Genomic DNA, 12,119 nt, shown 5'->3' on the forward strand with positions numbered 1-12,119 from the left:
CAGGCCCTGATGGGAAACCACTGAAAGGAAGATTTTGTGTGAGCTTTTCCCAACGTGTTGCTGTTTATATTCAAACTGCCGTGTTGGGTTTCTTAACTTAACTTTCAAGTGGTGAACTTAATTTGATCCTCATCATCTGTGGGTTTGGGAGAGATCTGGTGAGCATCAACGGTTGAACACCTGTCCTTTCCTTCCTCTCCTAGGATTTTAGATAATGGGCTGTGTGCAATGTAAGGATAAAGAAGCAACAAAACTGACTGACGAGAGGGATGGCAGTTTAACTCAAAGCTCAGGCTACCGCTATGGGACAGATCCCACTCCGCAGCACTATCCCAGCTTTGGTGTGACTTCAATCCCAAACTACAACAACTTCCATGCCACAGGAGGCCAAGGACTGACTGTGTTTGGTGGAGTCAATTCCTCCTCTCATACAGGGACACTGCGTACAAGAGGAGGAACGGGTGAGTTTTAAAGTCTTCTTTTGGTGCTTTTAGTGAGTATCAGTCACACAGCTACAGGAGGGGCACAGCTGTCTCAGCATGCTGGTTTGGGGAAGAGTTATTTCATGAAATAGTGCAAAGAATTGAAGTAGGGGTGGAGCTGGGTCTTCAGCCCTACCTTTGCTAACTTGGAGGTCGAGTTTACTTGAGAAATTATGTATACATGCCCAATTTGGCTGATTGACTGCCTCATCCCTCTACCAGGGAACGGAAGGTGTGGTCTGAGCCACCTCAAGTTGTTAACAGGAAATACTTGCCATGGCTATGCCTAAACCCTCTCTTCAAACCCCCTTTGCCTGTTTGGGATCCTGCATTTTGTGTGGGTACCAGACCAAGAAGACTGATGACTGTACAAACTGACGGCAGTGGCGTGCCCGCTGGCTGCATAAAAGCAGAGGGATTAGAATGGTCGAACAAAAAGTAGGAGGCTTCAGTTTATTTTGCTCCTCAGCAACCGGAGTAACTTACATTTGTCTTAACCACCTCATCTCTTGAGGTTCCTTTCCCTCCTATTTTTTGTGATGGGAGTGTAACTCGCCTATCTTCTTCCTTAGGTGTAACTCTTTTTGTGGCGCTTTATGACTATGAAGCAAGAACAGAAGATGACTTGAGCTTTCACAAAGGAGAAAAATTTCAAATTCTTAACAGCTCGTAAGTTTTAGGCTTGGGAGTATGCTTTTTAATATTTTTAAACTTATAATGTTGAGAATTATATTTGTCTGCTTATCTTATTAGTAAAATCTAATGTATATTCAAGATATGTAGGGGTTTTACTCTGTGCTTGCTTACTTGTCTTTGCATTTTGCAAAGTGCTTTATTATTGAAAAAAAAAACACATGCAGCTTTACTTCAAAAATAAGTGTTAGATTGTGTGATTCACTGCTTACGTTTCACAGTAAACTCATATTCAGAACTGAGAGTACCAGCTCTGTACTTTACTAGCAGTCACAGAAGTTCTACAAGGCAAGTAACGACACTTTTTGCAATCTACTGCAAGTATCACTACACAGAAACAAGCTAAAACCCGATTCACAAAAGAGACGTTACCCAGACTTGTGTGCCAACATAAGTTTAAAAGCATTATTTTTTCCTTTTAAAGGTAGACGATACAGTCAGAACATGCTAGGAAGTTCTGTTAAGTGAGAATGCACCATTGTACAGTTGCATTTGGCATGAAAACCACACTTCTATCCTGGAAATCATCAACTTAAAATTAATTTTACTAACTGCCCATAGAAAAATATCCCTTGGCAATTTAAAAATAACATCTAAAACTTACTGTGCTACTGACCTATATCTGAACATCTTGTAATTCTTGGCTAAGAACGTAAAGTTGAAGGCTCTGTGTTATGTTCAGTGTGCTATCATGTAGAGGCAAAAATGGGTTAAGAACCAAGTATGTCACTTTCTGGGGACTTTGTGATATTGTTCTGATCTTTTTTTCTTACACTGTGTGTCAGTTAGGCAAATTCATCCCTGGTGCAACTCCTGTTAATTTTAATAGAACAACTCCAGGGTTAGAGTTGGCTCAATTTGCATTAAAGTAAAATAATAAAAAAAAAAAAAAAATCAGGTAATTCTGTGGAATATTTCATGAAGCCATGAAGCTGAAGAACTTTGATGTAGATTAAAGCACAAAACTTCAGTTACGACTTGTAGAGGGAGCAGCGGCTTAAAAACCTCTCTACTTCTAAATTAGGACTTGGGAAAAAAACCTTTTTTAACTTATCATCCATTTTTGTTCACATTGCCTGCTGCTTTCCTAACCTTGCACAAACTATGCCATAACTTGAAACAGAAAAGAAATTCCACACATTATAAATTCCTTACACGTGCCAGCTGATGAAATCAGGGGCTCACCAGGACTTCTGGAGCAATCATACTTGGAGTCGGTGGGCCAGAGAGTTTCCCCTGCATGTGGGCGGTTGCAGTACCTGCATTTTGATGCAGGTAATTACTGCCTGGAGGAAGGTTTTCTAAGAGAAAAAAAAAAATATCAAGCATGCACTGGTTTTTCTGTAGGATTATAGAAGCTCAGTTGCCATCACAATCAGCTCTGTCTGCGTATAAGCGCAACCCTAACACGCTCCTGGAGCACTGACACCCAGGCTGGGAATCTCCAGAAAACAGCTTTTCTGAGAGAACGCTTCCTCTCTTAATTTGTATCAGAAATGATATGAAAGAAGCCCATTTTTTTAAGAATCTGCCAATGTGCACAGAACTAGTTTGTCTGGAATTTTCTGAGGGTTTGGATTTTTTTTTAACTCTCAACAAATGCAATTTCTTTTGTGCTTTGGATTAAGAGTTCTGGAGAGCAATACCTAAATGGCGTACAGAGGGGTATTCCTGCGATTTGAAGTCAGAAACGATACCAAGGGCAGTCTGGGGAAAAGAGGTAACCGCAGGGGTGGTTCAGAGCAGAGCCTGACTTCAGGGCTCAGAAGCACCCGGCCATGGCCAGCATCCCCACCGCCGCTCCGCACACCCTGGCTACCCCCACTGACGAACCTCCTCCTGCCTCACTTGGGTGTCTAACATTAAGAGCTGTGAAAAAAGTCTGCATCCCTCCTCCTTTCTGGCAGTGCTTTGAGAGATTTAAGCTGCTCTGTCAAAGCAGAGGGGGTTGTTCCCGATGCTGTGATCATCTACAGGGCTGCTTTTTTCCTCCCTAGACGTGATAAAATACCTCCATCTAGTGGACTCTCTGTATGGTAAGGAGAAGAAATGTAATGGTGCAATTTATCAACCACAGTATAGCATAATCTCTCAGAAATATTCTGCAGCAACATATGGGGAAAGGGTTAGCACTTCAGCTGATAAAATCAGGCACGTAAACAGATAGGGCTATTTGCCTGACATACTAATGCACACAAGATGTATTAAAATAGTGTCAGCTGCCAGCTTCTAGAAAAACTACTTGTTCTTCACTTTTTTGAACTGTAGAATTGGAAATGTCTCCTTTTTCACTAGTCACAGCTGTTTTCTAGTTGTTTTCCATAGGGTTCATACTCCTTCAAACTGTTAAAGTGCAGTTGACAAAGTAAGAGATCACCTTGACACAACCTTTCCTGCCAGTAATAGCTTAGACAATGTATTTTCTGTAACTGCTTGCTTACAGAAGAGGCTGAACTGTCTAGCCACGCTTGATAATAGTGTTTTATTTGGTGAACAAACCTCTGTTTCACAGAGAAGGGAACTGAGAAAAAATTTCTGAGCAGTCCAGAAATAGAAGAGAGAAGGCTTATTAGTAGCAGTAGGAGTTAAACATCAGTGAATCTGGTGCTGAGAATTAAATACAGATTACTAAATCCCAAATTGTTGCATCCTGTAAAAAGCCGAGAAATAACCTTCTCTTAAAGCTGCACGTTCTACATCCATGCGCGTTGTCTGAAGGACGGTACCATGTGCACACACGTGTATGATAAAAATTGATGCTATGCCTGTGGAACGGTGCCATAAAATGGTCCTGCATGGACCTCTTCATATTTGAATGCTATAGAAGAATGGGTTTTTTGTAAGTATTTGAAAAGGCAGCTAAGTCCTTTGCTACTTCAGATACCTCCTTCAGGTGACGAAGAGAGGGAATCTAGACAATGAAGTGTGATCCTTAAGGGCTATCTAAAACTCCGTGTTGATAGATGGCTTTTTGATGCTTTTGGGTTTCAGATTAATTATCCCCACAGAAGTTTAAAATTAGCGGTGGATGTGACAGTGTTCAGTTTGGCAGTTTTTCTATAAGATCTCTCAAGGGTCCGTATTAGAACAATTGCTATGGAGACAGTTTTCCATATTCTCATCCAAATCCAGCCCTCACCAAACCTGATTTCACTGGGTTGTTATGCCTGTTTATGACATTATACTATGTTTGGAAGGCTACATTACTAACCACTTCTGAAATAATAATAGGTGTAAAGAAATATGTATATTATCTGGGTTAAGGATGCAAACAGCGCTCTCAGAAGCATGTTGGTGAAGAGATGTGTTGCTGTGGATTCTTACGCCATGCAGCTGTGGGTGCTGTTAGCAAAGTCAGATCATTGTCTTTACAGCTGTGCATTGCTCTCACTTCTCCTCTTCACCTCTGTTTCTGCAGGGAAGGAGACTGGTGGGAGGCCCGGTCCTTGACAACAGGCGAAACTGGTTACATTCCCAGTAATTATGTGGCTCCAGTCGATTCCATCCAAGCAGAAGAGTATGTTTTCTTTTTGTTGTAAAGACCCATTAGTCCTGTATTTGAGGAAGGCTCGAGGAGTTGGTTTTGATTGATTGCAGCAATTTTTCAAATTACTTACATTATTTTTATTTCAGTTCTTAACTGCACTGATAAATAATTAGGTAATTAGTAACAAAAGAAGCACTAGCTTACTGCTTTTTCAATGTCAAAACAAAGGAAGAAAACCTAAAGGAACATAGGTCTACTTCCTTTATTCGAGCGTCGACTAATTTCAGGCTTTAAGTGAAAGGTGCCCTCGCTTTTCCTGAACTAACTTGTAAAAATATTTGGAGTCAATTAATGTACAAACTCTCTATTAAAGAGGGCACGTTGTATCAACAAATACCTACCAATAGGTAGGATGCTTACAACGCATACAGCAGGCAGCATAATGAGGACATAGCTATGCAAAAAATTGAGTGGTTTGTATATCTATATTGTTTCCAGTATAAAAGATACACTGGAGGTGCTTATATAGCTGAGCAGATACTACTGTAGTCTGTACTTCAGGTTGTACTTGATTGATTGTGAAACAAAAAATAAAAAAAAATGCTGCAGGAAGGAAAAAGGTACCGAAACTCTGAAAGCCTCACACAAGCACAGTAAAGTGGTTGCATCTGGTCCTTCTACTGAGGTTTTATAGCTGTGCTGAAAAAAAAAAACCTGAATACTAATACATCACTATGTAAGTCAAATATGTCATTTCCAGCAACATCTGTAAAAATACCGCTCTTCAGCAGCGATGCATTTTTCTGCCCTTTTCCTTGTCTATTCCTTCCCCCTGCCAAGTCTTGCTCTCTGCTTGTCAGTCCGGCCTTTGTCGAAAGACACCAAACAAGCCCTCTCAGCATCTGCTGATGATAGGCTTAATGCAAAGTGCTACTGCACAATATATACAAACAACATCTACTATGCAGTTTTTCACATTAGGTTCCCACCACAATAAAAGAGGCACAGTATGACAAAAATGGTTGAATATACTTGAGTAACTATAGTTTCCGCAAATAATCCTCCATGTCGGAGCTCCGTGACGTTACCTGGTAATCCTATGTAGCGTTTGTCTTACTATTTCTGATGTTTCCCTAAGGTGGTACTTTGGCAAACTTGGCCGAAAAGATGCTGAGAGGCAGCTGTTGTCATTTGGAAACCCCAGAGGTACCTTCCTGATCCGGGAAAGCGAAACTACCAAAGGTAGGCTGTCCAAAGCTATTCTGACTATGAATGAGAAGATATATAAAAAAATCATGCTAAGCTTGTGAAATACTGTTTTCAGTGGTATGAAAGAGATAAGTGTCATCTTGCATCTATGTGTGCTAGGGAATTAGATGTCTGGACATCCCAGGCCTTAGAGCGAGCGTTCAAAGCAGAGAACAGCCCAAGTGCAACCCATGCCGTGCCCAACCCATGGTATCTGCAGTGCAAGACAGGCAGGGTGCTCTGCTCTGCTCTCACAGTCTGAACATCCCACTGTCTCTCTCAGGGCCTGAAGATATTACTGTTGCAATGGCATTGGGTAGAGAGTGGCCCCTCAGAACAGCAGCTATGGGGCTACAGGAGGCAGACCTCCTCGTGTCCATATTCGGGTCCAGGCATAGCCAGCTAGCTTACTGTGAACCTCCAGTCTAGTTTGGTGAAAATTACATCTGAACAAGCAGAATATTTGAACCTTCTTGCCTGGAAGATGTAAGATAAGATTTGGGGTGGGAAGGAGTTATTATTTTGGGAAGATTCGGGGAATTTTTTTGGCCTTTCCCCTTTGAAATGCTGAATCCCGGGGCAGGAGGAGGGAAGATGTAGCAGTTTTAAATTCATAGATTAACAGTGAAAAGGATTGAAAATAGTTCTAATTAATCTATTCATAAAGTATTCAACTCTGTCCATTCTGTTGAAGTCAAGTGGAAGGACGTATTCTCCTCTTTCCCTCTAAAAATATTGGGAGAGTTCCAGTTTTCTTGATGGGTGCTATCTTTGCTTTTACATTTTGTTCATGAGGCCTGTCAACATCTCCTTCAAAGCTTCACATGTATGAGATCTTTCTAATTCATACAACTATTGAGGAGAAAACCTGCAACTAAGTGAAAACAAACCTGACCATTTCTCAATTAACGAGCAATCCAAAACAATAGCTGTGGGAAGCACAAGTCACTAGAATTAATTTCATGTAAGTTCTGAAGTCTCATGATGGTTCATGTAATTAAAGCACTGACTTGTCAGTGCTTTGATCAGAGCACACTGTCAGCTAGAGTTAGCATGCAAATTGGTTAGAGTCATGGCTGGTAAAGGGGCTTAAAGAGGAGAAGCACTGCTTCCCACTCCTCTCTACCTGACCTATCTTCAGGTGCTACATTCTGTCATTTAAAATTGTAAGTTTTACATGTTTGTCTCCTGCAGTCACTGCAGTCTTCCATCGCTGCCCATAACTCTGAAGACCGTTTCTGATTCAAAATCTGAACAGACACGCTGCTGTTTCAGACAGCTAATATCCCATCTTGTCACCCCACAGCTTCACCATACCTTATGTAGCAGTAAGACATTCCCACCGGGAGCAAGACAGGCTCTAACTTGCTCTTTTTCTGCAAATAGCCTCCACCTGTTCATTTTCACCAACAGTTGTGATGTGTGTGAGGAACAGGACTTCATTCCATTCCAAGTTTAAAAACTCACTCATATAGGCATCCATGGATGCTAAAAACAAACACAACACTGTTTCTCTAAACCACATTACCAGTTTACTTTGTTTTTACTAGTTTTCATACAGTGATAGGGGATATGTTTTGCAGAGTTGTTTACTTAGCTAAGTAGGGCTTTTTTCTGGAGCTTCTTGGGAGGTACAAAAGCATTGGGGAAATGGAGTAATCCATCATGGATGGACTTATAGCAGCAAGCTTAATTTCCCTCCATTTGAACTTAAGGTTTTCTACATCTTCAGGCAAAGTTTGCATCAAAGCCATTGGAAAAAACCAAACATGCATGGTTTTTGTCAAAAACGCCTGTTTCCCTTCTCTTCCTTGTGGTGTTTCAGTATGCTGAAGAAAACAGGGGGAGCTTGTTGTTCATGAGAGAAGAAAAAGTCAGCTGGGAGGGCTCGAATGGTGCATTCTCCTATAAGTCTTCTCAAAATGCCTTACTCCAGCTAGTCATCTTGGGCTTGAGGCAGGAATTGTTTTGTGACCTAGAATCGTCCCTTCTGCTTTAAATAATAAGAATAATAAAATTAATCAGGATCATGTTAAAAGTATCATCATGGATGACTTCAGCATGAATTTAACCTCCCCTGATCATGGTTGTCTTCTCTTCTTACTTCCAAAATAAATCATATGGAGCCAGCTTTTCATTTTTTCAGTGCCTGGCTACCCAGGTACTTCATCAGCTCTTGTCTGTATAATCCTTCACCTGGTTTCAATCTCCACTCTCCAAGGCTGTCTGGTTTTAGGTTTGTTTTTTTTTTTTTTCTTTAAATTCATTAGTATGATACATTGTTGTATTTCTATCCAAATTTTTATTATGCATATCTCTTATATTTTAATTTATCATCAGATAATAATGAATACTATAAATAACCAACAGCCTAAATAAATGAATAATTAAATCCATCTTGGATCTTGTTTTTGTCCAGATTTGAACTAAAGCTCCAGTCCTGCAACTTGATCTGAGGTCAGCGGGGGTCCACAGAGGGCCACCCACACAGCTCTGATTGCAGACCCGGAGCCACAGATTGTTTACATTTTCCTAAAGAATCTAAAATAGTGACCAGATAGGCAGGGAGCGTGACTAAAGAAAATACAGCTGCTGCCAGTGGATCAGAACTCACAAATGCGGAGGTGGAGAACACTGCCTGGAAAATTTTGAAAGTAGGCTGGCTAACAGTGTACAACCCGGAGTGGTGGTACAAAGCACGCACAAGATGTGCTTGCAAATCCCCAAAACGCTTTGAACTCCGAGCTGAGAGAGATGTACTTACTCAGTGGGAGAATCTCCTCAGAAAAATACCCTAAACAAACAGTATTTTTCTACACTCGGAAATAAAAATCCTGTCACTCCTCTCAGGGTGTCTCCCATTCACATAAACCAGAATCATGTGTGCAAGTGCTGGCTCTTTTCCTCCTACTTAGAGGACAAAGAACAGGGAATTTGAGAAGTCCTTGGAGTCAGGGTGGAGATGTTTGGTTCACTGCAGCTCCCTCGGTAGTGAGCCACCTGCCAGTGCGACCTGTTGCACGTTAACATGGTCAGGGAAACTTCTTCTCGGGGAGACATCCAGGAAAGCTATCTTACACCAGGCACCTCAACCACCTAACTGTGGGGGGTTCTTTAAACCATTTCACTTAGCTGGAGGTAGTTCTGGAGAACGTGAATCTGCCAGGTGTGTTGAAAAGTACCCTGACTTGGGATAAGCAGCAGTCAGTGCTGTTTGCTATTAGACCTGGAGGAAATCACTCCAGCTTTCATGTGGCCTAAATTTGTCTGCTGGTGGTTTTCCTTTCCTGCCCTTAGCTGACACGGTTACCAGTGAAAGCAGCTGAGGCTCCAGGAGGAGGATCTTCCTGAGATCTCTGCAGCTGCCAGTTACCTCCATTTTTTTTTTCCTTTTAATGTCTGAATTACCTTTGAGTAAACACAATATTCATCTGAACCATGAGTGAAGACTTGTCTTCTCCACTGCCTTTGAAATGGCCGTGCTTTTTGCTCAGAAACTGCATTATGCTGTAAGATGTGGCTTTGCTTATGACACTGTGGAGAACCAACATGTGGGTGTCACCGTACGTAGAATAGGACTGTGCTTCGAATTAAGACACCTGAATGTGCAGGTCCCCATGTAGGTGGCCAAGCTCCCTTTACAGTCAGCAGGAAGCTGGGGTTCAGTTCAGCTGCCCATGAAAGCTGAGGTGCAGTTCAGCTGCCCACGACCGCAGACACCTAGTGCTCAAACCTGCGTTTTGCCATCAATACCTACAGTGCCACAACTCTCATGGAAACTAGGCTGGGATTCAGATGCCGTAATAGCACCAGGAGCTTATGTGTGGGCATCTAAATCAAGCCCATAGCCCACCTGCAGACAGCCACCGCTACACCTAAAACTAAATCCAGCCCCTCAACTGGGTTCCTTTACCTGGCCATGAGCATCCAGAGCCATTTGAAAAGCCTGCAGGGCATCCACATGGGTCAGACAAAGGTGACAGCTTGTGGGAAGACTGCCAAGCAGGATGTCCTGGGGCATCTCACTTGTCACTTAACCCCTGTGTTTGGGCATCTGAATCCCGCCAATAGGCTCTAAAGCTCCAGCATGGATTTGGCAAGTGAAACATGCAGTTCTTGTAGACCTACTGGTGCACAGTCTTGGTGTAGTACCACCTCCCAAAGACTGTGACGTGCAAAGTATGCTAATTTGGTTGTTCAATGTTTATAAAGAAGTTTGGGATCTATCTGGGTGGCAACACTACACACATATAAAGTCATTATCTCCAGTGCTTCCTATGAAAATCTTGATATTTACCACCCACTGGCATTTACCTGAAGTATAGTATTTGCAGTGTAACCTGATACCTAAAATAGGAAAAGTCAATTTAACAACCTGAAGCAGTAAATGTTAAAATGTGAGTTTTCATTTACACAGAAGTCCTGATTTCTTTCTAGAAAAGTGTGAAAGGGACATGGTGTGAACATCAGAAGGTTTCTGTGACACTTACTTCAATGTGTTAGATTCACTTGTTCTTTTTGAAGGTACAATAAACATTTTTTGGAAGCAATTTCTCTATCACTACATGACAACTGACCAGCAAACCAAAATCTTTGTGTCTAAAACCTACTGACCTTTTTTATTTATTTATTTCTCCTTTGCTTGAAACAGGTGCCTATTCCCTATCTATTCGAGATTGGGATGATATGAAAGGAGATCATGTCAAACATTATAAGATTCGTAAACTTGACAATGGTGGATATTATATCACAACTCGGGCACAATTTGAAACTCTTCAGCAGCTGGTTCAGCATTATTCAGGTAATTTTTCAGATAATACATGACACTCTGAAGTATTTTAAAACAAAAGTGTTTGCTGCTGAGCTGATGTATGTGTAAGACGCCCTAAAGAGTCATTTGAGCTATGTCTCTCGCTTGTTGTAATGCATCTTCCATTATCCCTTTCCCATTACAGTTATAAATGGCTCTGAGTGCCGTTCACCGTGTACAGCAGCAGAGCTTTTAACAGCTAGCATTCTACTGAGGTAAAGGTTTTGCCTGCTGTCCCTCTTCTGAGCAAACAGAAGAACTGAATTGGACTTGCACATCTCAAAGCATGAATTCCCTGTGCATAAGCGAGTGCTAATATGTATCGTTTTGCAGCACAGTATTGCTAATAAAGCAAATAGGGAATTGCACTGTGGAACTCAGTCACCTTACCTGACTCAAATTTTCCCACAAGTTTTGGGTTCAATGTGCAAAGTATTAACATCTAAATTATAATTGGTCTAATTTTAAAAATAAATATGGCAAGGTGGGTGTTTCTTTATGCACACTGTTTGTGTCTACCCACCAAGCTCTTTTTTCTTTTTAAATTTCTGCAATGAAAATGTGGCATGCACTATTCAACTTAAAAGCGCATCCTACTGTCACTGGCAATTGGTGTACAACAGATACAACTTTAAAGCCCCTCAAACCTCTCCATAGGACAACCGGTTCTTATGTAGAAGACTGCCACGCTTCTCAACATGGTCATTTTCTGAGCAGAATTTTGTATTTTGAATTATTTTCTTTTTTTTTTCCTTACTTAAGCTTTTTATAATATTAACAGATGACCCCAAATGCTTGCTGCTCAAAAACTTTTCATAATTTTTACTTGGGAAAACAACTTCTCTGTGGGGTGTTTTTTCTGTATTCTTTGTATTCTGTCTGCTGTATTCTTACGCTATTCATACTAGACATCTGGCTGTCTTCTCCGCCCAATTTCTGGTGGGTGTATGCTGCCTGGGAGAATTTCTAGTTGTTTCTGGTGACTCCACATTAAACTAAGCTAAATAATGTATAAAAACTCACATCTAAGGAAGACAATTTTCAACCCCACTATACCAGCTGTTATATGCCAACTTTTAGTTTTCTGTGGTCAAATTTGGGTGGTATATTTTCCATGCACAGATGCAGAAACAAATAGATCTGGAAACAGCCATTTCTGTGCCACACAGAGGCATAACTGGTAGGATCCAGGTAGGGTAGCTCAAGAGGGCACGGTACAGACTCCAGGGGTTTCACCTGTGGTCTCCCAGACCCAGGTGATCACAGGAGCCCTCGTTCCATGCCAGCCCCAGCTGTCTCAAAACATAAAAGCTGCCTCTAACCACCTGCTCCGCACTCTGGATTGTGGGAGGTAGATTATCACCATGCCTTGTGAGTGCCTAGATTTACTTCTACGAAG

The 12,119-nt window shown here is 41.5% G+C and overlaps 1 protein-coding gene across 1 annotated transcript in view; it reads left to right on the top strand.

Moving 5' to 3' along the window:
• Positions 1-12,119, top strand: part of FYN (FYN proto-oncogene, Src family tyrosine kinase) — a 140,285-nt gene that overhangs the window by 100,342 nt on the left and 27,824 nt on the right. The window contains exons 4-8 of the mRNA XM_082480601.1: positions 204-461; positions 1,055-1,151; positions 4,594-4,692; positions 5,801-5,904; positions 10,562-10,711. Of these exons, the coding sequence (XP_082336727.1) occupies positions 215-461; positions 1,055-1,151; positions 4,594-4,692; positions 5,801-5,904; positions 10,562-10,711 (697 nt within the window). The 5' untranslated portion in view covers positions 204-214. The remainder of the gene's footprint in view (positions 1-203; positions 462-1,054; positions 1,152-4,593; positions 4,693-5,800; positions 5,905-10,561; positions 10,712-12,119) is intronic.

This window comes from Vanellus vanellus, assembly GCF_965231255.1.
Source record: "Vanellus vanellus genome assembly, chromosome: 3".
Taxonomy (NCBI): domain Eukaryota; kingdom Metazoa; phylum Chordata; class Aves; order Charadriiformes; family Charadriidae; genus Vanellus; species Vanellus vanellus.